At 47.3% G+C, this 27,536-nt stretch overlaps 3 protein-coding genes across 4 annotated transcripts; 2 read left to right on the forward strand and 1 right to left on the reverse strand.

Moving 5' to 3' along the window:
- The first annotated feature begins 29 nt into the window (after positions 1-29).
- LOC309886258 (F-box only protein 6-like) lies at positions 30-4,215 on the forward strand. Its single transcript, XM_082776942.1, has 5 exons — positions 30-510; positions 1,153-1,279; positions 1,997-2,092; positions 2,424-2,559; positions 3,270-4,215. Exons 1-5 carry the CDS (start codon positions 252-254, stop codon positions 3,414-3,416), a joined length of 765 nt encoding a protein of 254 aa, XP_082633068.1. The 5' UTR covers positions 30-251; the 3' UTR covers positions 3,417-4,215.
- Positions 4,216-4,353: 138 nt separating this feature from the next.
- MAD2L2 (mitotic arrest deficient 2 like 2) lies at positions 4,354-10,139 on the reverse strand. The gene is made up of 9 exons (XM_082776951.1): positions 9,964-10,139; positions 8,315-8,366; positions 7,968-8,086; positions 7,441-7,512; positions 6,731-6,831; positions 6,517-6,611; positions 6,327-6,400; positions 5,341-5,433; positions 4,354-5,171 (listed from the first exon to the last, which is right to left on the reverse strand). Exons 2-9 carry the CDS (start codon positions 8,352-8,354, stop codon positions 5,130-5,132), a joined length of 636 nt encoding a protein of 211 aa, XP_082633077.1. The 5' UTR covers positions 8,355-8,366; positions 9,964-10,139; the 3' UTR covers positions 4,354-5,129.
- Positions 10,140-10,291: 152 nt separating this feature from the next.
- On the forward strand, positions 10,292-23,677 carry DRAXIN (dorsal inhibitory axon guidance protein). Of its 2 annotated transcripts, none has more exons than XM_082776941.1 (7): positions 10,292-10,498; positions 17,128-17,606; positions 19,070-19,257; positions 19,783-19,894; positions 20,270-20,359; positions 20,594-20,683; positions 22,696-23,677. In XM_082776941.1, the coding sequence occupies exons 2-7, from the start codon at positions 17,150-17,152 to the stop codon at positions 22,806-22,808; spliced, it is 1,050 nt and encodes a 349-aa protein (XP_082633067.1). In that variant the 5' UTR covers positions 10,292-10,498; positions 17,128-17,149; the 3' UTR covers positions 22,809-23,677. The 2 variants fall into 2 exon arrangements, with proteins under 2 accessions (XP_082633067.1, XP_082633066.1); XM_082776940.1 differs by lacking the exon at positions 10,292-10,498 and adding an exon at positions 10,718-10,852.
- Positions 23,678-27,536: the final 3,859 nt, after the last annotated feature.

A 27,536-nucleotide genomic window follows, 5' to 3' on the forward strand; every position in this document is an offset into this window, starting at 1 on the left:
CGCGCTCCGCCCGCTGCGGAAGGGCGGCCGCCGCCTCACATCCGCGTCCGGAGGAGGCTCGGCCCGAGCCCAGGTGGGGGGCGGCGGGGCCGAGGCGCCTCCCTGAGCCTCCCTGAGGCTCTGGGTTGAGCCCGTGTGGCCGATGTGCCGGTAACCGGCACGAACGCAGCCCGGTTCCCGGTGTCCCTGCGCTGCAGGTGCCTGGGAGGCTTTCCAGCGCTCGCAACCGTCGTCGCTGAGGTGTGTCGGTGATGGCGACCATCTGCGAGCTCCCCGAGGATGTGCTGGTGGAGCTGCTGTCGCTGCTCCCGGCCCGGGACCTGATCCACGGCTGCAGGCTGGTGTGCTCGCAGTGGCGCTACGTGGTGGACCTGACCACCCTGTGGAAACGCAAGTGCCAGCGCGAAGGGTTCTACGTCCAGGCTTTGGACAGGAGCGTCTCCGACTGGAAGGTCTTCTACATGCTGTGCTACCTGAAGAGAAACTTAATCAAAAACCCCCGTGCTGAAGGTTTGTTCGCTACTCAGAGCAGAGGGCTAAGATCGTTTCCCAGCAGTCAGAATGAGTCAGTCCTGCGTTACTCAGCTACTGCTGGGGGTGTAGGGCTGGCCCGCCTCTGATGGGTCCGTCCTGGGTCAGATCCATGAGTAAACAGTGAAACTATCACGGGCAAGTAAAGAATTGGTAAATGCACATCTGTGACAGTCCAGAAAAAAACCCTGTGAGTCACTAAGGCCTCAGCACTGTGGACACAGACTGGCAAGGATGATACAGCAATAAAACTATCAACCCAATGGACTAAATAATCAGGCAGCTGTGTCTTTGTCATTTTGTTCAAGATGCAGCTAAAAGGACTGCAGTTGCTCTAGTTCATTATTGACTTCCTGTTTCTGATACAGGCAAAAAGTTGCTACTAATTGTTGAAGCTGCTGACAGCCACCACAAACTAATGACTACATAGTGACAGAGGTCACTTTTAGCTGTAGGAAAGATACAGCATGCCTGACTATTAATCAAAGTAGATTTCTGGTATTTTTATGTAGCTGACTTTTTAATGCAAGCAGGGATAGTGTACAAAACTAATCTGAGGCCCTAGCTCTCACTTTTATGTTTTTTTTTTTGTTTGTTTGTTTTTTTTTATTTTTTTTTTAGAAAGCTTTAAGCACTGGAAACTTGATAAGAATGAGGGAGATAGATGGAAGATTGAGGATCTGCCTGGACCTCTTGGAAGAGATGTACCAGACCCAGAAGTACACAAATACTTTGTCACTTCATTTGGGTAAGAACTGTATTCCTGTGATCTGGTGCTGGAAGAAAGCTGGTTCCTCCTCTGCCTACAAAAGCACTGTGGTTGGAGGACTTGAAGCAGGTCACTGAACCTTAATCCATCTGTAGGAAAATGAAGGCAATTTCAACCTTTAGTACTAGCTACTCTAAAGAGACTATATAGTCAGCATACTGCTGAGGAATTACTTTATCACATCATGTGCTAAATTTCTCTGTCCCTACCAGGAATTTCATGTAACCTTGTCTATGGTCATTATCATGTGGGATCCCTGCTTCTCTTCCACCAAATGTGGTGGGCAGAGGTTAAGGTCTGGTGAACTGATCAGATGCACTTACCTCACAAGGTCAAACCTCTTAACCCCTAAGAGTGCCTGGTGCATTTGTCATGCTGACAGCTTTTATTGCAAGCTGGTAATAGTGGAGGATTTACTGCTTTTACAACCTGTAAGCAGTTTCGTTTTACCAACATATGCTATACAAGCACAGAAACCCTTCTTAATCCAGTTTATTTTTTTTATGTGGAGGTGAAGCTAACCAGTTTGCTTCCTTGCTGGTTCTGTCTTTGGAAAAAGTCCTGTCTTAGCCATATCAGCCTTGTGGGCACTCAAGGTCTGGGTGAGCTTTTAGCAAAAGCAAGGATGTAAAGGGAACTATGGATGTTGAGAGCGATGTGTTTTATGAAGTTGTTATATTTTTATTTCTGTTGCAGGCCATGCTTTAAGTCTCAACTTATTACCCTGAAGAAGGAAGGATACTGGAACGAGCTGATGGATGAGAAACGGCCTGAAATCATAGTCAAGGACTGGTAAGTGTGTGCACTGAAATTCTGCATAGAATTTCTGCCATTATGACCTAGATGGAAGCTGGGCCTCTGAAGCTTTTCATGCTATAAAATACGTTCTTTATCCTTTGGGATCTGGAAGTCTTGAGTAAGGCATAGGCTATATCTAAGTTTATTCAGTGGGCTATAAGATGATTATCCTGTGAATAGAAAGATAATGGGAAGTTTTAGAACTCCTCCGTAACTATGGGTATGACGTTGCTTTCCTCGATCCACTTTGGAGACTATGAAGGCTAAGGAAAATTGAATGCTGTGTACACAACCCTGGCTTCTTCGTTACTCCCTGCCTCTTTAGGTATGCTGCCAGATTTGACTGTGGGTGTCGTTATGAACTTACAGTGAGGCTGCTTTCAGAAGACTACATCGTGCTTGCAGAGTTCCATCCTGAGCCAGTGGTTATAGAGCAGTGGAGCGATGCAATGTGGAGAGAGGTAAGCAGCAGCTCTCCAGACAGTAGCTTTACATCAAGATTGAGACACGCATCTTTCAAACCTTACCTGGCTAAAAGTCACAAGTGGCCCTGCTTTCTCTGCTCTTCAGCCTCTTCTAACTCAAGATAAAATATAAAAAAGTTCTTGCTGTTGACAGTGCTGAAGAAACACTGAAAGATCGAGGTTGAGTTTGTAGGTGCATGAGGTTTCCTAAAGAGTATTCCCCCCTATGCTTCTGTGATGTTTCTACTTAGTCTCTTCAAGTGTATGTTCTTCACTTAAGCTTGTGTCTAAGCTGAGTTACGGGAGCATACATGTAGCTCTTACTTGTGTTGAAAATAAAAATTCAATTTTAAAAACTACTGCTTGGATGTAAGTATTGCAGACACTACTTTTCCTAAATTGCTAAACATGTTGAGCTTGGTTTGGATGGCTGTAGATTCCCTGTTATGTTGTTCCTTGTATGACAAATGAATGCTGTACCCAAGAATCAAGCTTAACATTGATTGACTTAGCCTTCTGCCCTTTAGTCATCTAAATAAGGCTTTTTATTTTTTCCTCCCTCAAAAAGGGGTATGATGCACTTTAATTAAAATATATTTTGGAATGAGCCCTTCCTCAGACCAAGGCTTTCTTACCGTAGTTGTCCTAGTTTAAAGGTCAGTGCTGGTTTATTTAGGCAAAGTAACAAGCATTTCCTTTTTCTACAGATGTCTCACACCTTCAACAATTATCCAGCTGGAGTTCGTTACATCTGGTTTCAACATGGAGGCCAAGACACTCAATACTGGGCAGGATGGTATGGGATCAGAGTGACAAACAGCAGCATCACCATTGGACCCCAGACATCATCGTAAAGGCACAATATAAGTGTTCTTTTTTTACCTCAGGACTGTAACCAGGTGGCCTCAGGTGCACTTATTTGTCTGTACTCTCTGGGTGAATGTCCTGGCTTTGTTTTGCACAGTTGATCTGGAATACAAGCAGCTAGCACTCCTTGTTCACAGCAGACCTTCTGCAGGCCCAGCCCTTTGGAAGGACTTCTGTCTTCGTCTGTCCTCCTCCTGCACCATGGATGTCATGGCAATTACTAGTGCCCTTCCTTAGGAGGAAGACTAGGACAATTAAATATAACTACTATCTTTAGTTAATAGTGTTTGGCTGTAGCACCAGGACATAGTAATCTTAAATGGAAACCCTTTCTTGCTTTTTCACCTTATGAAAGATAAAGCTAAAATGTATCCATTCAGATTATTAATCCTTTTTCTCAAAGGCTCTGCTACAGACAGACTTGTTTTGTGTTGTATTTTCCTGTTTGTTTAATTATGTATATAAATATGTATCTTTCATATCAGCCCTTCCACAGCATAAGGAAGCTGTCAAGATATTTTCATAAATGCTGTCATGCTGATACCCCATTCCTTATAGTTTCTGTAAGTATATATGATCAAAATGGTACACGCCTTCCCCGTTCAATGCAGCCCATCATTGTTTGAATAAATGGAGAAAAAGAAGTTAAGGAATCCCTTAGGGTGGATACCTTATATCTTAAGTGCCTTTTGATTGTGCTGTGCTCTTTCCATATTACCTTTGTACTGAGCTCTTTGTTTGTACAGAACAGCCTAACCCTATATAAAATGTTCAAGCAGCAAACAACCTGGATATGCGGTGTTCTTGCGCTTTTTACTTTGATGAAGCAGGGAGGTGCTCTGCTGGCTTTTACCAAATTACCTGCCCGATAAACTCAACTCAAATACTATGAACCATCCCTTCCACCCCTGTATAAGCAGAGACAATACTAACGCCCTCTTCCATCCCCTTTGATAAGAGTAGGATAGCAGTATTTTTTTCCCCTTTTCTGCTGTCTGTTAAAAGCAGGACATCTGACAAGTGTCCTTGCTGGAGAGACACATTCCAACATGCTACTAATGCCACTCATATGTGGAGGTTCTCCATGGTTGTCCGGCTTTTCATATGAATAGATAGATTCCAGCTATGAACTAGAGAGGTATGGAAAAGTGGTGGAAGCTCCATATAGAATACAAACCTCCATACAAAATTAAAGTACTTCTTTGCTAGAGGGAAGGTTGGTATGGACAGAATGCAGCCTGTTTCAGCTGGGGTAAAACTTAATATTTATTGAAGACTACTTAGGACAGTCACAGTGGACAAACGCTACATAAGGCCTCACTCACCCTTGGTATAAGACCATTGCTCTAGTGGAGTATACAACAGATCCCTGTATATCACTACTCATGTGCAATGGAGATGCCCTATTTAAGGCAAGAACTGGATTTGTACAAAGCACTGACCGCACACTGCAGTCAGCTGCATCCTCCGCCCAGGGATTCACTGTAATGAAACCTATACTCACTCTCACACACGAGCGTACATGGGAACAGGCTCTGGCTCCACATTCCAAGTCAGTTCTATATACAGTGGTAAGAGCACTTGAAATAAAGAGGCAGCAGCTGCTCTACATTCATCCAGAAGGCCAGTTGAAGAGACTGGTATGGTTTGTGAGAGATCTTGCTCCACTGGAAGATTGGACAAGGCTTGCAGGAATGGAATCAGGTGCCTTTGTGGGCTCGTTCTTCGACATACAACTGCATCTGGAGGAGAGAAACAAGTGTCAGTTCTGTCTGATGGGTAGGTGAATGGAGAGAAGCCTGCAACAGGCTAAAGAGTTCGTACCTTCTCCCAGGTTCCCTATTTTAATATGAAAAGTTTTCTGATTACATCCAGTTTCAGGCACCTCTTGGGCCAGAATGCTCTGCTCACCTTCAAGATATCGGATGTCATAGTTTTCAGTGGAATAAGCCGGGGATCATGCATGTGCACGTCTTGTTCATCAGCAAGGATCCACGGGAAATCCTAGGGGCAGGACAACAAGTAAGTGAGAGCTCCAGTGACTGAGGGAAGAGACAAATGGTGATGCTGAAGGTAACTCAAGAATTCTCCATACATTTTAAAAGTTCTTGCTATTATGCTTGGCCCCAAGACCCAGAATATCATCATTTTCAGTTAGAGCCTAAAAGTACACTATTAACCCATTATATTGAGCTTGCACTTCATATATTTATTACATCAGTATTTAGCTGTAACTCCAAAATGTTCAGGGCATTGATTTCTGTCTTACCTTGCAAATTCAAAGGCTGTCCTGCTATAACACCAGTTCCAGTTACTAAGCACTATAGAGCAGAATTTGGAAAAAAAGATACATATTTCACATGCCTTATATATTGTGCCTTAAGACATAAAATAACTTGCCTCTGGAGGAAAAAAAAAGTTTCCCTGTTTCCTAAGCAAGGATACATTTATCTTGCAGGAAAAGGTTGTGTAGATCACATTTTTTTTCTGTGTATTTGTGCACCCAAAAACCACAATTTTAATGTTAGCTTTCCTTGCTAGTTTATGGCTAGCAACTGGCCATCTACACATGGTGAATATGCGATGAGTTTTTTTTGTTACTTCATGTACTTATGTTGTACATTAGAGTACTTTAAGTGAGTGAGCTGGCATTAAGCAGTAAATATTGTTACAGTCTAAATCAGACATCAAAGCAACTACTACCTGAACTGCAGCTGGTGCATGGTAAATGTCACTTCACCACTGAAAACTCTTTAATGCATTCAAAACAAAGTTGTGAAGTGCATCACAAAACTAGCAATCTAGCACCCTTTAACCTTGGCGATACCAAAATTCTTCAATTTCCATTCTTTGCTCCACAGTTTGCTCGCACACAGGCAGCCACTGCTATCACTCACTTTTATCACCTGGATCTTCTCCATGTTCCGTGTGGCAGCCTCCCGTGTGTGAACCAGAACTGTGAAGGTGCAACCTGCAAGAAAAACGGCAGCCTCCAGAGCAGGGGAAAACTAACAGCAGCTTGGACACTGCCCATAATCAACTCAAGTTGAGCAAATCTGTGCTCTTAGGCTGTATGGACCTGCCTACCTGGGGGATTGTTGTCAAGCACGGCATCACACACACTGATCTTCAGGATGAAGGCACGCAGTAATTGCTCCACGTGGGACAGCAAGGACTCCGAACTGTTGGGAGACAGTTATTACTGGCATACAGCAAAGTACTGAGGCTTGTAACTGATTGCAGAACACCTCTACAGGTGCAGGGGTTGAATGTCACGAGCAAGCACTAACAGAAACGTTACCTAATGGAAAGGAGAGGTGGCTGGGTGATCTCGAAGACAAATCTCTCCACTGGGTGGTGCTCTTTATCCAGGATTACAACTACAACTTTCTCCACATCATTCTGCAAGAATAAATAGGGTTAGAAAAAGCACTTCCTTAAAACAAGCTGTCTTCTGCCCCCAGTGTGCTCCACTTCTGATAAAGTGGCAGTATGTTCACCTGCTGTGGAGCAGCAATAGCAGTTATCTAATATGATGTCTGTAAAGAGCAGAGAATGAAAACCCTGCCAGCATTTGACATTCTGAAATGTTTGATATGGTCATATCTTTCCCTCACAAAACCTAGACTTCAAAACTACTTTCGCTTTCCGGCTTACAGCCCAGCATTCAAACTATTCTTCTGCCAGATGGGTGCTTAAACCTAACATTCTGCTTTCAGATACATTTAAGTTAATGCGTAGGATGATGTAACTGAAAATATAGAAATGGAGCCTCATGTTTATGTATTAGATGCAACTAAATGCCAATATTCAGCAGCAAGACAGCGCCTTAACTATGAGGAAAGGTTATGGATGTTATTCTTATTTTTCTAGTTCCTTTATAATCCAGCATATTCTATATGGTAGATATGTACTAAAAGCTTTGCAATTAAGGCAGTATTTGTTTTCTTATTTTGTATCAAAACCCCCTGCAGTACGTTGGGCCAGCCCAGGTCCTTGGTATGATCTCACCTTCTCGAGCAGTGGCTTTACACAGTGCAGCGTGTCTTGGATGTACTGATTCAGCTCTGGGTGGCACGACATCTGTAGCAAACAGAGTGAGGAGTCAGAGCTGTGTTCTGATGTGAGCCAGGCCAATGCTAAACAGGAAGACTTCAACATAAAAGCGTGATGATTCCAGTCACATTTGAAACAGAATTTTTCACAACTAACTTGCCAATTTACACCACTCATTCTTTCATGGAAGGGTTAATGAGCTGAAGCAGACCACTGAACCCACACAGTTAAATTACTCCCAATGCTCTCACTAGCTTGGAAGCTCCTACGTAGCATGCACCGTATACCAGAGCATACCACTTATCACTGAACCATCTCTTAGGAAGCATGCTTTCATGTTATGTCACTGCACATAGCAGGAGAAGCATTCTACTGTTATGTGTTAAAACAAACTTTAGAAGTGAGTTAGTTTGGTAAGCGTTAACCGACTACTGGTATTTTGCTTATCTGCATGGCTGTCATCTTCCAGGAAACTCTCCTACCTGGACAGGTACGTTGTATTTTTTCCTCTTCTGAAAGATGCCAATAGGGTAAACTTCTCTGACGTATAAGATAAGGTGAACGGCCACCTCTAGAAATTCTGAAAGAACATCTGCAACGACTGAAAAACAAAAGTAATGCTGAAGGTTGCAGAGCACTAGGAATTTTATATATTTTTTTTAATTCATAGCAAATTTTTAAAGATTTTTTTTTCCTGCATGAATTTCATCTCCTACCAAGCTTCAGGAAATTTAGAGCTAGAACAATCCTCCAACACCAATCCCATAAGCTCACATGAAAAAAGAAATCCTGCAAGCACAGCAGCTTGTAGCATAACACAACACGTTACCTTGCCCAAAATTAAGGTCCTGTCGTGTCAGCGTGGTCATCTTGCCCAGAACCTGAAAGGCAGCACAAAAAGAGCATTTATCCCCCGGCTCCTCCAGTCTTACTACAGTCAGCTCATGGAGCCATCTGATTCCCTGGTGCCACTGAGCTCAGGCCAACAAACTGCCCTCTATGCTCAGAAACAGGCACAAAAACACTGCTCTGACAAATCCAAAGGCCCACTGTGAAAGATCTAAGCACCCTTTATGACCAGCAACATGTAGTCAAAAGTCACCCATAGTGCAAAAAAATGAAGACAGCATCTTTGGTGTGTTCTGGTTTACAGCTCAAATTAATAGTTACACGTAACTTTATTTCTGATCTTTCTTTTTAATAGTGTTTTACTTTAAAAATCTGCCCTGTTCACAGCTCTTCGTTGTCTCCCTTCTTTTTTGACACAGTTAAGAATGGAGGATTTAAAATTCCTATGACTTAGCCAAGTTTAGACAACCACTTCTTAGTAGCACAAGGAATACTACTTATTATTTAAAAGCCACATAAATGTTCTAGTAACATATTAGAACATACCCTTTTCTAGGCTCTGTATCCTCTTATAGCACAAGATCTCAGTTTTATGGGGTTATTCTCACACCACCACAAAATATTCAGGTCAGGATCTGCACCTTCCACCTACCCAACCCAGGTACCCATCTGCTATCCACTAACAACAGCCTCAGAGCCTCTCTCAAACCCCAAGGAATACAAACCCTGCACAGCCATATAATTAATTTGGAATTTGTCCTGCAGGAATTTGTGACAAGGGCAGCACATCAGTAGCCAACGTGAGTATCATGTACCAACAATCAATCAGCAGATGCTGAGGCTCAACTTTCCAACAGTTTGTTATATACCACCATCAGTACCTGACATGTTTCAGGCTATAATGCGTATAATTTCCTATCACAAATTTTAGTGCGTTTCATTATTTTAGTCATTCTCCATGCATGCAAACTCTAACCTACTCGAATCAGTAACTGATCGGAGCAATGCTGCCCCTAACAGACTTGCACTTATTCCTTTCACTGTTTTTCCTTTTGATGCATTTCATTTCTTCACAGGGTCCCTTCCCAGCAGCAGCAGTCCCAGCTCCCCAGCATAACGCAGCACACTGAGAGATGGCTACAGCAAGCAAGGAGCAGGCACTAGGCTGCCTGCACGTCCTTCACGATACTTTTTGGGAGCCAGCAAACCCCTCAGAGAAGAGATTCGGGAAAGAAAAGCGCAGCACGGGAGGCAGGAACATCGCGTAATTGGCAATCTGTCATCTTGACAGCGCTGTCCTTTACGCAGGCTCCTGCAGCAGCCCAGGGAAACGAGCACAGGCCTCCCGAATCAGGCTGCACCGCGCCCTGCCCCTTTCACGGCTTCGGAGGAGAGAACGGAGAAGCCCGAGGGAGCCTTCCTCTCCTCCTCCTCCTCCTCTCGGGGCCGGCCCCGCGGAGGACAAAGCCTCAGGGCACGCACGGCTACCGGGGATGCCCCGGTCTCGCCCTTTCCGAGCCTTTTTTCCACCTGCCTTTCTCCCTGCCTCCCCGCGCCCACGGTGCGAGGCGCCTCCGCTCCCTCCCGAGCCCCCACCGAGTCCCCCCCGATCCCCCACCGGGCTCCTACCGGGCTCCCAGCCGCCCGTTCCGCGCCGAGGAACCGCCGGTGCCCGCCAGCCCCGTGCCGTACCGTGCCCGGCGGAGGGGAGCGCGGTGCCGGTCAGCCCCGAGCCGCTCCGAGCCGTGCCGGGACGAGGGGTGCCCGGTGCCCGGTGCCCTCCCCTCCCAGCCCAGCCCCGGGCCGGGCCCCGCCGCTGTCCCGGTTCCCGCCGCCCTCCCCCGCCCGGTGCCCAGCGCTGCCGGGCGCGCGGCGGCGCGCGCCTGTGACGTCACGCGGCGGGCAGGTGGCGCGCCCCCTGGTGGCGGGAAAACCGGGAGGAGGGGCGCGGGGCTGCTCCCGCTGCCGGTCCCGGTCCCAAGCCCGGTCCCCGTCCCTTGTGAGGGGGGGTCCCCGCGCCCCGCAGCTGCCCCCACCGCCGCTATGGGGCTGCAGGGAGCGGGGCCCGCCTGCCGCCCGCCCCCCGCTGCCCTAACGCCGGGATCCCCCTGCGGGGAGCGGGACAACCGGGCCGGGGTCCCCCCGCGGCGGCGGCGGCGGGCAGGTGAGCGGGGCCCGGCCGGGGCTTCCCCGCCTTTGTCTCCGTCCTTTGTGTGCCCCGCTGCCGCCGGCAGCCCCCGCGCCCCTCCGCCTCCCTCGCACCATGGCCCCCGCACCGCGCACCCCTCCCCTGCACCCCGCTCCCCCGGGATTCCCGGCGTCCCCGCTTCCTCCGCGCATTCCCCCACTGCCTCCCCCCCATCTCCATCGTCTCCTCCTCCTCCTCCTCCTCCTGCCGGCTTTGCACACCCCCTGCCCCCCCCCGCAGACCCTCTCCCCTCCCCTCCCGCTGCACGCACAGCCCCTGCCGGCCCTGCCCTGCCTGCCGGGCTCGGCGCACGCCAGGAGCTGCGGACAGGTAGGCAGCGGGCTGCATGCTCCCTCGAGCTTTTTTTTTTTTTTTTTTTTTCCCCGTTGCTTTCGCAGGGATGGGGGGCGAGGGGAGGGCGGCACGTCCCCACTTTCCGTGCTCCCCGGAGGAGACAAAGGCCGGGGGGTCGGGGATCCCCATCCCCGCCGCCGGGATGCTCGGGTGGCGGCGGCGGCGGCATCGCGCGGGGCTGGGAGCCGGGGGGTTGGGGGACAACCGGGCACCCTCCCGAGGTGCGAGGTCCCTTCGGCCGTGCCTATTGTCGCCGTGCCGGGCAGCAGCCTCCCGGTGCTCGCTGTCCCGCTGCTCCTCTCGCCCTCGGGGCGCAGGATGCGCAGCGCCGTGCGCCTCCCTCCCGGCACGGCTGGGACACGGCTGGGACCACGTTTGGCCCCTGCCCTGGCACCAGAGGCACCGCCGTTCGCCTAGGTGGGTGCTGAGCTCCCCGGGGGTACGTCCCGGCTCGGAGCTGAGCAAAGTGGCCGAGGGGCGAGGGAAGCTTTTCCCCCCGTCATTGTGTCTGCAGAGCCGTGCGCCGAGCCCCTGAGTGCCCACGGGTTTGTTCTCCGCTCTTCCTCTGTTGATAAAAGTGAGATCTCGTTTCTGAATTAAATCAATTTGGCTTCAGTTAATGGCTTATTACAGCCGGTAATTCATCATGTAGGATTTAAGTGACATTTATCCAATTCACACCTGAAGTCTTCCGTCAACCGGAGGATTTAATGGAAATGGTTTTGTATTTCCATCTCCTCTCCCTTGCAGAAGGAGGCATTAATCCTACACGTTTCGGTTCAAAGTGAGAACGACACACAAGGAACAATGTTGAAAGCACAGCCTAACTGTTCTGCCACTTGGGGACGCGTCCACCGCTCCCCACGGTGAGGACTGGGCCAAACCTGCCCCTCTCCTCCCCGTCACACCGGCGGGTGCTTTCCAGCCGGGTGAGCAGTGACCTTTGCTATTGACTGTGTCTCATTTGTCACTAGGCATTGTGCATTAAACTGGAGAGTCTTCTCTGCCGCGCTGACAGCAAGCGACTATATCTTGGATGCTAATCTCAGCCTCATTGCTATTTTAATCTCATTATTGGGTAGAGGAGCCTCTGGTTGATAGCAGGTTGCCTGTGATGGCTGTGTCAGCCACTCTGTGAAGTCCCCGAGGGAAGCAGAGCAGAGGGTACTGCATATTCATTCGTGTGCCTCTCTTCCACTTCAAAACAGTGGCTTGCTGGGCTGCTCTGTCCCCGGAGGCTGCGCCCTCCCTGTCTGAGCACTGAGCTGCGAGCAGGGAAGCGCTCCGTGCGGGCCAGGGCAGGCACAGAAGAAAGGGTGGCACAGCTGCAGCTCAAGGTGAGAGGCATGCAGTGAGTTGTTGGATTTGCAAGGTGTCCAGCGATCATCAGAGCTAGGGAGCTAGAGTTTAGGGTGACTTACTGGCTGGTGTAACGCTGCCAGTTTCCTCACGGGTCTGGGCTGCAGGAGAGGGCATTTCCTGGGCTGTGCTGCGTGAATAAGCACTTTGGTGCTCGGGGGTCAGGAGGGCAGAGCATGGGCTGCCAGCCAGAGCTGAGTGGTGAGAGGACAGGAGCACCTGGGCCAGTGTGGCAGCAAAAAGGGAGTCCCAGTCCCAGCCCATCAACTAATAGGGAATGAGCCACGTTTCAAGTGGGCACTGGATATGGGCTGCCTTGGGGAGATGTTTGCTGGAGGCACAGGGGTAACTACAGCTACTGCTTGACCTGTGTCCTGTCTCTTGTGCCGTTAGTGCATGGAATAAACCTGAATTTAGCCCTTTCTACAGCAGGGTGCTGTTCAGTGATGGCAAAAAGCGAGACAAAATCAGCAAAATTAAAACATTTCAAAGGGTGATGGTGGGATTAAAATAGCTGAGCCTAAATACCTGCAGAAGGAAAGTCTCTCACACCAAGCGCAGTCACGAGGGACAAGGAAACTGGAATCAGTTAAGTATGAAAGGCAGGGTGGGGAGGAAAGGTGACAATGGATACAAGCAACCTAAGAAAGGAGGAGGATAGCTCTGAAAAGGGAATGAAAAGGACTGGAGAGCTGTGATCTGGGGACTTTGCTGTTCCATCGTCCCAAATATGTCTGAGGCCGCAGAAAAAAAATATCCTTTACAAAGTGAGTGTGCAAGAAATGTTGGAGATAAAGAAAGCGATATCTTTACTTGGGGGAAGAAAAGGGAAGGATGCATATAAAATTTCCTGTCTGTTTTTGGAGACCCTAGAAAACTGTGGGGGGGGGGGTGTCCCTTGGAAATGGGAGGGTCTTCTGGCAGATTATGTATGAAGCTTCTCAGCATTTGCCTCCAGAAACAGAAAAACAGATGGAAAGAGACCCAGCAGGGAAGTGAAATCTCATTTATCTGCACAATGCCATCCTCCTGGCTCCAGCCAGCTCTCTGCATGTCAGCCACCATAGAGCCTACCCCTTCCATTCTGCTCCAGGCCTTCCCAAGCCCATCCATCACCCTATGGCTTCTTATTTACAGAGAGCCTGGCACACGAAGCTGGCTTTATTGTCTGTCATCTGTGCCACACACGCACATACACACAACACCCATGTAGATGCACATACACTTTGTCTATTGCTGCAGCTTGGGGTTATCTGGAGTCCAGGAAATCTTTAAGCACTCCTGCCAAAGTCTGAGGTTATCAGAGCCAAAGAGAAATCTGGCCCAGAGTAAGTGCTTGGGTTCGGCTGGAGCATAGAAACTGCATCATCTGTGGTGATAAAGGATTTCCATATTCTCTATTTCTGTGTGCAAGTGTGTTGTTCATCTTTGATATGACATGAAGGATGTATGTGAAAGGTTAAAGTCAGGATTGTCAGGTACCTTGTTTTAAGTCAGATTTATACATGATGATCTGATGTTAGTACTTTGTCAAATACAAAACAAATAGAGCAGCAGCAGCAGAGCCTGCTTCCACATCAAGGTGGTACAGCTCTGTTTACAGGGAGAAAACATGGCCAAGTTTCTGGGTACCCATTCAGTCCCTTGCTGCCTTGCAGGATTACAAGCAGAGAGCAGAGTAACAGCAATTATATCAGTGAGTCCACAGAAGGAAACTGCCCACGGGGAAAATTACCCGAGATGCAAAAAAAAATTAATTTCCCTTACAGGGTTGTGACTATCCACTACTAACCCAAAATAGATCAGAAGTATTGGCTGAGAGACAGCACTGCAACTCATTCATCAGCCCCGAGCCTGCACCCCAGGTAGCTCTAAGCCCTTATCTTTGCTTTACACATTTCCTTGCTAGTAGGCAGATTTGCTACCTCAAGAAGCAGGTGGTTCGTAATCCTGAGGGCATATAAAGGAAGTGCAAAGTGCTGGGTTAAGTAAAGAGGGTGCAGGTCTGGTGTTCTGGAGAGCTGCAGGAGCAGGTTAGTACGTTGACTATTTCTTTTATTAATACACTATCCCTAAGAGGATGATTTTGGGATTTGGTACAATGTATGTTTGGTTTAGAGCAATTTGGGAAAGGCATCTCCTTACAAGAGCAGGCATTTTTCCTCCTTTCCTCCTGACAAATGCCTCGCTCAGGGCAGAATTTCACCTTTTATAGAAAAGGTGCATCAGCACACTGAGAACGTTGCTGTGAGAAGTCCTGGGCTAGCACTGACATCTTTTGTGCACTGCATTCCTGAGAGAGGACAGGGTGGAGTTTGCTTTAGTACTTAGAAACTGAGGGACCAGAGCACTGAGGAGAGGAAACAGGGATGTTGTTTTGTCATCTAGCTGTCTTGTGAAAGTGTGAATTTTTCAGCCGTTTTAGGGCAAGAAAAGCTGAGGAGGTAGGAAGAGGTTTCTGCAGTTACAGATGGATCATAGCATAGAAACACCTGCTTAAGAGAAGGCTGGGACTTCTGTCCCTCTAGCACAGGCTGCATTAATAGAAGGTACCAAAACTGGTCCATTTTGGTTGGGCAAACAGCTCAGGGCTCCCCTGACAAAAGTGCAGTCCAGGTGCATTATTAATGCGTTATTAGTCATTTATGTGCATTGTTAATGCAGCATTCCCAGCGACAGCCGTGCATCGTGTTAGCCTGTCCTCTGAGCCAGCGCAGAGCTGAGGCAACCCGTGTGCTCCGGCTGCACTTTCCTGCTGTGTCATGCCAACAGGCCAGCTGAGCAGCTTAAACGAATGCCCCCTGCACTTTGAAGCAGGCCTTCTGTTTAACTGCCCTGCAGCATCTAGCTATTCTCTGGCTCCTGCTGGAAACTAGGATCTGCTGCTAATGTGTCTGTCAGGTTCATCTTCAAAGGGGCTGTGTCTGTGTGCCTGAGATTGGAGGCACCTGCCTCGCATTTTCTTCGCACTTGTTCTCTCCTGTTGGCACTTTGCCTATAGATGGAGATGGAAGATGCTGTTTCCAGCTCTTTGAGTTGTTGTGTGTGATGCCTCGATCCAGCTGGTTTGCTCTGGTTCTTAAAGAGAAAATCCTTGGAGGGAAAAAAAAAAAAAAGTGGATGCAGAGCTTGGGTTTTGCTTGGCTGCTATTTGTTACACTGGTTTTGAAGCAGGAACTTCAAGTGCTCTGCTAATAGATTTAGCTGTCTGTCTGGTTTTCCTTTGTCTCAGGTAGCTGCCAATAAAATGTCATTTTTTAGTGTTACGTCTTCTGGAACTGAGCTACTCGGCACCTCCCAAATCAGCCCTCAACTAGCAGTTTGTTGTCTTTTGTGGCCAGTGGACGGATCTGCTCTTCAGGCTCTGCCTCCCTCTTTCCGGGGAGGTCTGGACTGAAATTTTGTTCCCAGTTTCTAAGCAGTAGCAGAGATGTGTCTTGTAAAGGCAGAATCTGCTGGTGGATGAGTGAGCAAGCTTTTTGGTTAAGAGGATGGAGACATCTCTAAGCCCTCCAGATGCTCCATGAAGTTGGGGTTGCAATGATGGCAGAGGTTCCAATGACTCAAAATGCTTCAGATGCACACTTCATGGGTTGAAAGAAAAATGGAAAGGAAGGACTGAGGCTGTTCTTAGAGTGATTTCTGTCAGCTCCACAAAAGGGCACTGAGATGGGCTTTGAAGGATATTCCCCTTCACAGGTGACGCAAGTGACAATGGCTGGTCAAAGAGAAGGAAAGGTTGGAGGAGGGGATTGAATGAGGAGCTGGGGCTGTGAAGAGCTTTGTGACATTATTTCTTGGGGTAAGCACAGGACTGCTTTTCTGAGTGTCACGGGGAGCTCTGGCTCTAAGCATGCCTTCGTACTGCCCAGACTGAGGGGGACAGTCCAAGAAAGCTACCTGAAAGTGAAAGGCTCACTAAAAATGCTGAGTTATTTGCGGGAAAGGGCAGGGAAGAACGACCTAATTAGAGAAGTTTCTAACTTGTGCAATATCCCAAAGCCATGTCTCATAACACAAGCACAGGGATGAAGAAAGACCCCTGAAATATTCCAGTGAAGCAGAGTCAATGAGAATACTGTGGCCACTGTGCTGAGACTTGGTCTCAGTTCTTTGGATTTCGGTTACCCTCCCAATGAGAGCCTCACCTGGTGGGTGAGGTGAAGGGACTTGTGCAGGGTCAGGGAGGGAAGTAGGACAAGCTGGGAGAAAATTCAGCCTGCCTTCCTTCCCCTTGACCAGCATCCGCTGCTCTGCTGACAGCAAATTTGTTCTTCTGCTCCACTGAGATATCAGCACAAAATTTGCAGTTTTTTTTCTTCCCTTGACCGTTTTCAGGCAGCCTGCAGCAGTATGTGTGCGCATCACGCCTCGCCATCTCGGGCTGCTCAGGGCTGTTGCTGGTCCTGCAAGGCCACCATCTGTCTCCGGTTCTGTTCATCTTGACATCTTCATCGAAAGGAAACCAGCTGAGGGGGGAGACCTGGTGCCAGCCAGCCCCAGGATGCCAACCTGGCACCGAACTGGCCCAGCCTGACAGCTGGTGCTGTGCAGGCAGCTCGGGGGCTGAGGCCTGCAGGAGCAGCCCCTCAGATGGCAGGCTGTGAATGGGAGGGTAGGGGAGCTAGTCAGCCATCAAAGGGAGATGTCCTGCTGATTGATGGCCCTCATTTGCACATGAAACTGGGACCTCTCAGCCCTGCAGGCCTTGCACGTGTGTCTCAGCTGCTGTAAACAGGGCTGGGAGAGGAGATAACGGAGGAGGGAAAAGCTCTCTGCCAGTTCTGGACACCTTAAGTGTTGTCATCTAAGTTAACCTAGGTTTGATTCTTGGTTGCCTTCACAGAAGCTGGTTGCTTAATGTGTTTTGTTGTTGTTTGTTTTAATTACAGGTGAGGCAGAGCACCCAGGATTATGGCAACTTCTTCCACCTTCTTCTCCGCTTTTCTTCTCCTGTGTGTGCTGGTTCTTTCTGACATCAGTGTTGTGGTCTCCCTGGACCCTGGCACGAAGCTAAAAAATGTTCCAGAGAACAACAACCACCTTCAAAACCAAGAGATGTGGCTGCAGCAGCCCAGAAGCGGGCACCACCACAAGCATGGCCTGGCCAAGAAAGAGAGGGCCCACGCCATGCCTCCTAGAGGGCAGCTGGCTGCGGAGGAGGCCCTCAGGCCGGGTAGCGGAGCTTCAGCCGTGGAAGAAGGAGCACCAGGACAGCCAGCAGCCCTGAAACAGGACAAGGATGTGTTCCTGGGTTTTGAGTTCCCACATCCCGAGAGGGAGAACCAGTCCCCTGGGTCTGAGAGAGGGAAGAAGCAGAGCAGAGAACACCGGCGACACAGCCGCAGGGACAGGCTGAAACACCACAGAGGTATTTGAGCTCCCAGGGAAGCTGAGGTTGTCGGGTCGCTTGAAACGAGCCTCAGCTGTGTGAGGGCAAGAAGCTGGGGCTGTGGTAGAGCCACATGGGTGTGCAGAGGGTGTGGGGTGCGTGCCTGCTTGGGGGAGAAATCGGCCAAACAAAAGAGGCACAAGAAAAGAGGGAAGTCCAGAACTGGAGGTTTTTACTGCTGGCTGCAATTTTCTGAAAATGACCTGGTTTGCCTTACAGGGGAGAGCTCTGAAAGCTCCTAGGACTGGGGGGGTCGGTTTGGGGTGGCCTGCTTTGTTTAGTTGGCTTTTAATCAAGTGGTTCAATTTATGAAGAAACATCTCCAAGCCATGCTCAGTCTCTCCACTGACTTCGAAACATGACCAGAACTAGAAATAATTAGAAGAGCAACAAAAAACCACATAGCTTGAAGATCAATTTCTTTTCATCACAGCTTGTATTCTTCTGTGCTTCTGCTGAACTATGAAAAATACAGCTTTTGCACATGTGAAATTGCAGTAATTATGTTAAAATATGGCCGAAAATGTTGCTAAAAGTTTTTAACCGGGACTGCTTTCCTTCACAGGTCAAGTTGTGGGTGTGTGTCTCTGCGGTATGGTGTACTCAGTGTGGTAAATCTTTAGTTCAATTAAAGCCAGGCAATCTGTGTCAGTCCACACCATTTGACAAGTTGGGTGTCAGTGTCCCTGCCTTCCAGCTATCACCCCTCCCTGCATCAGCAAGAAGAGCTCTATTGTTTTCTCAGGGGACTGGCTAAACAACTCACATTAAGCAATATATAAGAGCATGCAACAAAGCTGGTTCGAAGCAATATTTGCAGGCTACAAAACAGACCTCATATCTTTAGTTGTATATTTAGATGTAAGTTAAGGTCTATATTAAAATTAATACTTTGCAAAAGCATGGATCAAGCTGTAAGGTTATTCTTATTTCAAGTTAGGTAGGTTCCAACTTGAGCTAGACAGAAAGAACCCACTCTTAAAATGAAGTAAGAATGTGTTTACAGGAATTTGCAAAAGTTTAAACCATTGGTTTAAAAATGGTTAAACAGGTGCATTTTGTATTCCCAGGACCAGACGACAGGGATTGTTCTTAAAACAATTGACATGCTACGCTTATAGCTTCAAGAAATCTTGAAGATTCTAATCTTCCTTAGGAAGAAATCCATCAATTCTTAAGTAAGAAATATATATACCTGCACTTTCTTGAAGATATGTCTGATTTCAGCATGTAAGAATCAAGGTGCATCTACTGTAGGCCTGATCTTTCACTTTAATAGCACATGACTCTGCTTTACACTGGTCTCAACAGCAGATCAGGCTGGTAGAAAACCAGGCAGTGGATGGATGAAGTCTGGATTCCTTTGACTCAAAATTTTCCATGGCACGCAGAGAGGAGAAGGGTGAGCAAACTAATGCTGCTGTGCCTGTTGTCCTCTGCAGGGAAGACTCCTGATGCTGGGCCAAGCTCCTTGTACAAGAAGCCTGAAAGCTTTGAAGAACAGTTTCAAAACCTCCAGGCAGAGGACGCTACAAGTCTGACTCCCACCACGCTGCTATTCACTGCACTGGAGCTAGTCGTTTCCACAGATGAGCCTCCTGTTCTTCCAGCCACGTCACCACGGTCACAGGTAAAGAGACAATGGGTAACTGCACTGTACCTCTGATGCAGACAGAAATCTCCTACAGCCAAGGTCCAGTTTCTTCTTTTTCAGTTAGAGGTAAGTGCTTGCCTAACACCAATGCCATCCCTCAGAGGCAGCTCTGTCTTGGAGACAACACATGAACAGTTCCTTCAGTCACTTCTCTTCCAGGCCCTATCTCTCCCTTAGCTAGCCATCTTCATCCAGCTTTAAGGAGTGGAAAGGCAGTAGTAGCACTCAGCAGGAGAGGCAGCATGTTCTAATGCTCCTTGTGGCTTTTCTTCCTCACGTATAAGCAGTGGAAGCTTCCCTCTTGGTTTCAGCTGGAACAAGAGAAAGCTCCTTTCTTCTGAAAAATGAGATGCTAAGAATCTGCAGGGGACGAGGTGGGGGTGAGGGCTGGGGAATTATGAAACCTCATTAAGGTCTGAAAGCGCAGGGAAAATTTGCAAATGCTTCCGTGTCACTACAGAAGTGTAATCCACTGTCTCCTTGGTTTCTTGTGGTTTGCAGGCCCGGCTCAGGCAAGATGGGGATGTGATGCCCACCTTAGATATGGCACTCTTTGACTGGACAGACTATGAGGACCTCAAACCAGAAATGTGGCCATCAGCTAAAAAGAAAGGTGCTAAACTTACATTGCTGAGCTCCCCATCCTCTTTCCCAGAAGTCATTCTGTAAGTCTTTGCCTATTGTTAGTGTTCACAGAAGGTGAATTGATGAAGGATATCAGATCATAGAGGCAGGAAAAGAGCAAAAAAGCATAATGCTGATTGTATTTTGTGTTTTGTTTCAGCATGCTTATCATTTTGGATGAACAGTTCGAGGGCAAAGGAAAAATGGTTAAATAGAGGGTTGAGAAGCAGGGAGAAGACTAAACTATAAAGGTTTAGGGTTCAGATTCCTGAAGTTTAAGGCTGTTCTCACCCTAGAATGATGTAGCCTCCAAAATAAAAACACTAGTGTGAAATTTTCTACCAGCATCAATTCTTTTCCATAGAGAAACGCCGCAGTAAGAGCCCCAACAGTGGAAATGAAACCGTGTCGTCAGAAGGAGAGCCGTGTGACCATCACCTGGACTGCCTCCCAGGTGAGGATCAGCCTGATAGCCATTTCTCCAAACACTAAATTGTTTGAAATCCAGCCCAGGCTCTGATATAAGCAACCTGATTTTTAATACTGTTAGAAAGTGGTATGCCCAGAGGGCAAAGGCTCTGTGGGTGTGTTGCAGGAACAGATGATGTCTGTAAGACAGAGCTGTCGTGGATGGTATAGTTTACAGGGGAGTAAACCAGCTATCCTGACCTTTGCTCCCGTGTTGCAGGCTCTTGCTGTGACTTGCGTGAGCACCTCTGCAAACCACACAATCGAGGCCTTAACAACAAATGCTACGATGACTGCATGTGCACAGAAGGTGAGTTCAGCTTCTTACTCCCCCGCTTCCAGCTGGCTTAGTAGTTGGCCAAGTTGTCTGGGAATAGTGGTCTCCAGGCAAAAATAGGAGCCAGCTCTGCTGTTCTTAGCCTTTCCCTGCCACTGACTCACAACATGACCAGTGAGTCATCTAGGATATCTTGTTTTCTTTCTTGGAAAAAAAGAATCCTGATATCTGCAAACCTATATAACAGAAGAAGCCATTGTATATTAACACGTCAATGGGGCTTTGAAGTCTCTCATGCTATGAAACTGTCTTACTATCCTTGTTTCACACGAGTTTATGCTTACTATGGCTTTTCTGACTTAATTTCAACTGAAACTGTAGTAATTTAGTAGCTGTGGGCAGGACATGGATTTCTGTTTCTTAAAACTGTTTCTGGAGAATCCACAGCAGCCCTTAGTAGACAGTTACATTATGAAGATGTTGGAAAGCACTCTTTTAGTTTGAACATGTTCAGGATCAGCTCCAGGCACGGGGTCTTGTCTGCCAGAACACCGGCTGCCAAGTTTTGTGACCTGTCTTAAGTACCTAGTGACTTTGACCAGGTCATTCACCTACTTTTTAATCCAGTTAAACCAACTGATTTCCTGGAGCTGTAATGTTAAATGATTGTCTTCACCTTGGGCGTGTCATGCAACACTTGAAGGTCCTCATCAGAGGATATTCTGATAGATTAGCCTAGGAAAGTGTTTCTGAGAGCCTAATGAGTGCTGCCTCCAGCCCTGCTTTATTTTTATGTTAGCTGTAAGTTGATGACAAATGTGAATCTTCTGTAGCACTAAAAAGATCCCCAGAGACAGAAGGTCCAGATAAGACAGCCAAGATGCTTAGATAAGAGCCAGAGCTCTGATCTTGTGTGCTCTCTTTCTGGGACGCCTAACTGCCCTGGGGGGATTGGTAATGAGGGGCAGAAACCCAGCTTGAAGGTAGCCTGATCTCAACATAGCCCAGGGCATGCACTCCAAAAGGCTGCTCAGTGACCTGTGACATCGGATGGGTCTCCTGTGTACAAGTACTCAAGGACAGTTTATGGGCTGTCTTATTACAGAAGCTATAAATCACCAGCTTTCTCCTCTCTGGAGGTGCTGGCACTGTTGCTGTCTGCTCTGGAAGTAGAGTTGCAGTTTCTGGGATGATAACTCAGTTCTTGGCAAGAACTGCAGTGATCAGATCCTGGACTACTGAAAATCAAGGCTTTCATGGAAGTTACTTGCACGTAGGCTGTCTGCTGTCTGGCCCCCCTATCTATGCGTTCTGTTGTAACAAAGGCAGATAATAGGTACCACAAGATATATCAGTACCAGAAACCAATGAGTTAGCCTGACCAGAGGCTCCCATTGCCTTCCACTGCCATGGGAAACTATGTACTGATGCTTGGTTTTGGTTTAACAAATAATTCCCCCAGAAGTATTCATCAAAGATATCTCACATAGCTTCCTTCAGACCCATCACTTCTAGCATCCATAGTATAGAAATTGAAGGAGATGAGCTTTGGATCAGACCTCCCAGTGCTTCAGTCTCTTCCCTCCTCTCCCGAAGCTTCAGAGAAACAAATAGCAAAGGGAGCTTCCCAGCCACTGCTGCTGCACATTAAGTCTATGGTAATTTCCCACTGGAGAGATCACTTAGACAGTAATGGGAAGTAATAGAGGGAAACCAAGCAGGGCTTCCATAAAATCACTGGAAACAATTGGGATAATTCATTGGTATTCAAAAAGCCAGTGAAACCTTCTGCCAGAGCCAATGAATCCCAAACCAGAGCAGTGAGCCAAGCAGGATAAATAGCAGGGCCAAGGAATTAATCTGCCCTGCCCATGTGAGCCATTCCTCTGCCACCTCATTTGACACAACCCAGGCTTCCCAGGCCTGGGACTGTGCCCGCTGCAGGAAATTTTGTCACGAACCGAAGCTGGGAGCTAACTGTTTGATGTTACTGCCGTAACGAGCCTCAGTCCCTCCTGCTCACCATGCTTGTTTTTTTCCTACAGGGCTACGCTGTTACGCCAAATTCCACCGGAACCGACGAGTGACCCGGAGGAAAGGGCGCTGTGTGGAGCCCGAGTCGGCCAACGGAGAGCAGGGATCATTCATTAATGTTTAGGAGGGTGGGATGTGTCTCCTGCCTGGACGGTCAGTAGCTGGGGTCCAACCGCTTATACCTAGCAGCGGGGATTAGAGAGAAAGTCAAGGAAATGACTGAAGCTGCAGGACAGGCTCCAACAAGGCTGGTGTTAATCATAAATAGAGTGGTCTCAGCCTTTCCCATACCAGGACTGCATTCCCCCTCCCTTCCCTCAGCACGTTCCTGGCCTTGACCTGGGTCCCCCTCTCCCAGTTGGCTGGAGGTGATCCTGCCTGCCACTCTGATGGCCCTGGCAGGGAAAGGTTCTGCAGTTTCATCTCCTCCTCTCAAAAGAGGCAAGATATGAAAGATCCTTCAGGTCAAGGGGGAGAGGTAAAGCTTATGCCTTACCTTTCAGCTGTTGTTTGAGAAGAAACGTAGATGCTCCTTAAGGATTGGAGGTTTGTAGAGGATAGGAAGCTTGTAGCCTCCAGGTGGAAACAAAGATGGGAGATGAAGATGGATCAGCAGGAAGCTGACTGCCTGGGTGAGAGGGGACCCTCTGATGTTGCTCTTGCTCCCTCCTTTGTTCACTGCTACAGGCAGATATTCCCTAGCAGTTACACACTACCACTTCCTACCTGTCTTCTTTGGGACTATCCACTCCCATCCCTTCCTGCCTCTCCTGCTCCCGCAGAACAACCTGGTTTCTGCAAGGATGTGACATCCCAGCCTGCAGCTCTCACTCATTAGTTATCCTGCCGAGTCTGTTATTTTTAATGATAATTTTTAGGAGCTTTCTGGGGAAGTGATAGTTTTCCTAGCGAGCCAAAAATAAAGTTTTTGGTAACAGGAGATAGGAACAGGCTGTTCCGTTGTAGTAAATCCTGTGACATGTTGCATGTGTGTTTCCATGATATGTAAATAAAGCTACAATAGATATTCTTTGTGCAACTCTTCTGCTTCTTTCACTGCACCTAAGGATGGGGCAGGAGCCAGAAGGGCCTACAGGAGAGCTGGCCAGCGGGTAGCACTGATAACTTCAGGTAATCAAACAGAGCAATTGTGTCACTTGGTAGAAAAATTTCTCTACCCAAACTGGGTATTTAGGCTGCCCAGTATCCTCACTCAAATTGCAGCTGTCTATTTCTGCCTGGTAGCTATCCAGATATTTAAAACTTCTCTAAATTTACTAAGTAACTACTGACTTCATTGATATATCAAGGCAACGTGGGCTACCTGTGTTATATGGGAATAGTGTTAATCAGTAAAGATGTTCTTTTCTACTGTTGTCATCCCCAGCAGCCTGGCTTCTGGTGGGAGACAGCTGTGAAGCCTTTTAAATGTTAAATTCCATAACCTGGATGTTTACAGCACTTTGTGTAGGAGTAGAAATATTAATCCTGGTGCTTTGGTCAGAATCCTCTTTATGCTGCTCCCTCAAATCCCCCCGTGTTCCATTAGGGGAGGCAAACCTCCATTTTGCACTCTCTTTCTGTTGTAGTGTTACTCTGTGTTGTGTATTCACTCGGATGCTGCTAGCATAATGGTTTATGCCTCTAATATGAGTGCCCAGTCATGGCTACAGAGATATGCTATGAATACAGTAGTGGTTCTGACCCACATCCACCTGCACTGCTAGGAGATGCACTAGCAGAGGAATCTGTAAAGGAGGGTTTAGGCAAAACCTGACGCTCATCTGGCCACAGCTGTTTAGATTTTTACTTACAGCTTTACAATCTCAACCCCAAAATTAGGAGTAAATAAAGGTAGCTTGGCTCCAACTCTGTGCCGTGACAGCAAGGATGCAATTTGTTAAGCCAGAGAGAGAAATGCAACCCCTCCCTCAGCCCAGATGCAGAATAGTGGGTGGTACTGCCAGTGCTATTGTCAGTGAAAGCATAAAGGGAAAAAGGCCCTAATTGATCACAGTCAATTGCAGAGCTCTCAAACCCCAGGCTGTGTGACACCAATGAGAACCACATGCACAGTCTTTGTCAAAGCCAGGTTTTAATACCACAGCACTTTCCAATATAAGAGCTGAGGTCTGTGATGGATGAGTGCAAATAAAAGCAAAGCTGGAAATTTTGCAGGGATCTTTATCCTCGGTGATGCAGGTACTCATTGCCCCATATATAACAAGAATCCTTGTAGGATCCTGGGCAATGTTTTGAACACAGCTATGTTGCAAATCACGTGCAAGACAAGCAAGTATGAATTTTGAGCCAGAGCTTTTAGATGTCAACAGGGGACCTCTTGCTTCTTCTGCCTCAGGTCTGCTATTAACTGAACATAAAGGACAGCTGATTCTTAATTGGTAGGATTAGTTAAATGTCTAAGGACAGTGAAAATGGAGTTAATTATAATGAATCAAGTCACAGGATTATTGGATTGATTGCTCACATTGGAGTTTCAGAAAGAGAGCTCATGACCAAGACTCATTCTTTCTGAATCAAAATGTGATGTTGCAGAGGTGAAGCAGAAGGGGTGAGCAGCAGTGGTCTGTGTGCACGCTGCACTGCCACAGCAGTGCGAAAAGAATCAGACAACCTGATTTATGTATCTGCCAGATAAACTACTGACTTCACAACTGCAGTGCAAAGGAAAGCTGTTGAGTAAATAACATGCCAAGATGTAAAATGCAAGACAAGCTCATGACATAAAACCCTAGGGCAACATTTGTATAAACAGCAAGTCCAACCCACTTCTGAGCATCAGAAAGCTTTTTAGTGCTGCTCTGTGCTGTCTCAGGGGCATGACAGCAGTCGCAGTGATATTATCACTAAGTTACATTTAGCAACTTTCCCCTTCCTTCCTTCCCAGTATCTACCAGTTGCAATGCAGTCAGTGACAATTCTGCCTTTGGGGGCATTAGTCCTGAGTAGGAGAGAGAGACAAACGTCAAGCAAATCTTGTTTTATACATTCTTCTCAACAGATCATTTGAGAAACTCAAATTAAGATTTCACACAAACTCAGCTTCTCTACTGCCCCCAGAGAGCTTAATTCTCTTAGAAGATTTTACTATTGTCTTGAAAGGACTTTGGATCAGGCCCAAAACAGCCATAGCAGGGCTCTGTGGAATATTTTTGAAAGTTAATTGCGGTACATGCATGCAAGTAAGGTGAGTGACAGTCACACCCAAACTCCTGCTCTATAGCTACCGCTGTTAGCAGCCTCACAATGAGTCCGAGGGGTATACATCATTTTAAACCACTTCTCCAAGGGTGAGAATCATTAGACATGGAAAAGAGAGGACAGCGTGCTGATTTGACATAATCATCTCAGCAGCTGCCTGCTCTGTGAATGGTGTTGAATCTCAGGGATGTTGCTGGCAGTTGCCAAAATGATAACTGCAAGGGAGACGAGGAAGGGAAGCACAAATTAAAACACTTGGGAATCATTCTGTCTCAGGTCTGTAATAGTCTGCATTCATTTTAGCTTGGGGGTGTTTTATTGAAACCCCCTCTCTCCCCCCTCCCCCAGTAATTACCGTGTTGTCAATCCACAGCGTGTGAAAGTGCTTCAATTTCAAACCCATCCTATACTAAATTGTTCACATCTATGCCAGTCAGACTCTCCTACATAAAGCCCATAGAAAACATTGCTTTCACATTTTGTATCAGAAAGAACGAGGGCTGGTTTTTTCTTTGAACGTTCTGAGTACAACAGTTCCACAAGTACCCCATAAACTCATTTCTGATATGGCAATTCTTCTAGAGGGCCAGTTAAAACCAGTAGTCCCTCAATTAGATTCCGAGTTAGATTTTAGAAAAACAGGAGTAGCAATTCCTTGCTGAGATTAGAAGGGACTTTTTAATCCTATCTTTCATGATACCACATTAGGGTAATCCTCCCCACTCCCTACATAACGTCGCCATAGACTGTTTTACAGTGAAGTTCCTCCCAGCGTAACAAAATGTCTTCAGTGTCCCCTCCGATCCAAATGATGTTTCTGCTTGCTGATTTCCCTCTGGGATCTAAATTTGCAGAGCCAGGACTTCTATATGTCCTTACTCCCTGCTTATTCAGAAAGGCTCTGTTGAAACTACATGCATCTGTGCAGAGCTCATGCTTTCAGTGCTCTTGGCTCTGCAGGCAGGGCACAACTCAAAGACACCACGGCGGCTGTGGCTGCAGTCATTAGTCACCTTCAGACTAGACCCCTAGTGAGTGACAAGGCAGAACTGTGAGTGGAGAGCTTGTCTCTATCTCCATCGGCCAGATAAGTACAGCAGGAGGAACTGTGTTAATGCCCATACTTCCCCACAGAACTGCTATCACCTTGCACACCAAAGGCACAGTGTCCTGAAGATGCAAGGAAAATATTTCTGCCTGATTTGCCTCACTTTTATGCTGCCAGGAAGGGAGTCAGCTGTGTATTAGGTTTTTACTTGGTCTACACAAGAAATACTACCAATACAATTGGCGTAAAGCAGCTAATTGCTGGATATTAGGTGCAGTGAGCTGAACTCACCTAAATCAGTCTTCTAGTTAGGAAAATCTCCGTATCCTGTTTCCAGTCTCCTGGGGATGTCTGCTTCTCCCTGCAGGTCTTCTTTAACTTGCTGCTTATCTTTCTCACCATGTTTACGTTGCTTTGAGTTATCAAGCCTAGGGAAGGGAACAGAGGCAGCAGGTTACATGGAGAGGCAATTTACAAGGTACAAGCAAAGCAAAGAAGAGATAAAAAACAACTAACCCACAGATCAGGTAGGTGTGAGAGACGTGCAAATGCATAATGTCTATCACAGCTCTCATTGTTTTC

Source organism: Aythya marila (assembly GCF_965140915.1).
Source record: "Aythya marila genome assembly, chromosome: 21".
In the NCBI taxonomy this organism is placed as follows: Eukaryota; Metazoa; Chordata; class Aves; order Anseriformes; family Anatidae; genus Aythya; species Aythya marila.

What these genes read in the sequence shown, in the direction of transcription:
- LOC309886258 (XM_082776942.1), top strand. Translation starts at nt 252, where the DNA reads ATGGCGACCATCTGCGAGCTCCCCGAGGATGTGCTGGTGGAGCTGCTG. An exon ending in GAAATCATAGTCAAGGACTG is followed by an intron (nt 2,093 to 2,423) that starts GTAAGTGTGTGC and finishes CTGCCTCTTTAG; the next exon opens with GTATGCTGCCAGATTTGACT. An exon ending in GCGATGCAATGTGGAGAGAG is followed by an intron (nt 2,560 to 3,269) that starts GTAAGCAGCAGC and finishes CTTTTTCTACAG; the next exon opens with ATGTCTCACACCTTCAACAA.
- MAD2L2 (XM_082776951.1), bottom strand. Translation starts at nt 8,354, where the DNA reads ATGACCACGCTGACACGACAGGACCTTAATTTTGGGCAAG. An exon ending in GGACCTTAATTTTGGGCAAG is followed by an intron (nt 8,087 to 8,314) that starts GTAACGTGTTGT and finishes TTTGTTTTTCAG; the next exon opens with TCGTTGCAGATGTTCTTTCA. An exon ending in GCTTGACAACAATCCCCCAG is followed by an intron (nt 6,401 to 6,516) that starts GTAGGCAGGTCC and finishes TTTTTCTTGCAG; the next exon opens with GTTGCACCTTCACAGTTCTG.
- DRAXIN (XM_082776941.1), top strand. Translation starts at nt 17,150, where the DNA reads ATGGCAACTTCTTCCACCTTCTTCTCCGCTTTTCTTCTCCTGTGTGTG. An exon ending in GCCATCAGCTAAAAAGAAAG is followed by an intron (nt 19,895 to 20,269) that starts GTGCTAAACTTA and finishes TCTTTTCCATAG; the next exon opens with AGAAACGCCGCAGTAAGAGC. An exon ending in TGACTGCATGTGCACAGAAG is followed by an intron (nt 20,684 to 22,695) that starts GTGAGTTCAGCT and finishes TTTTTCCTACAG; the next exon opens with GGCTACGCTGTTACGCCAAA.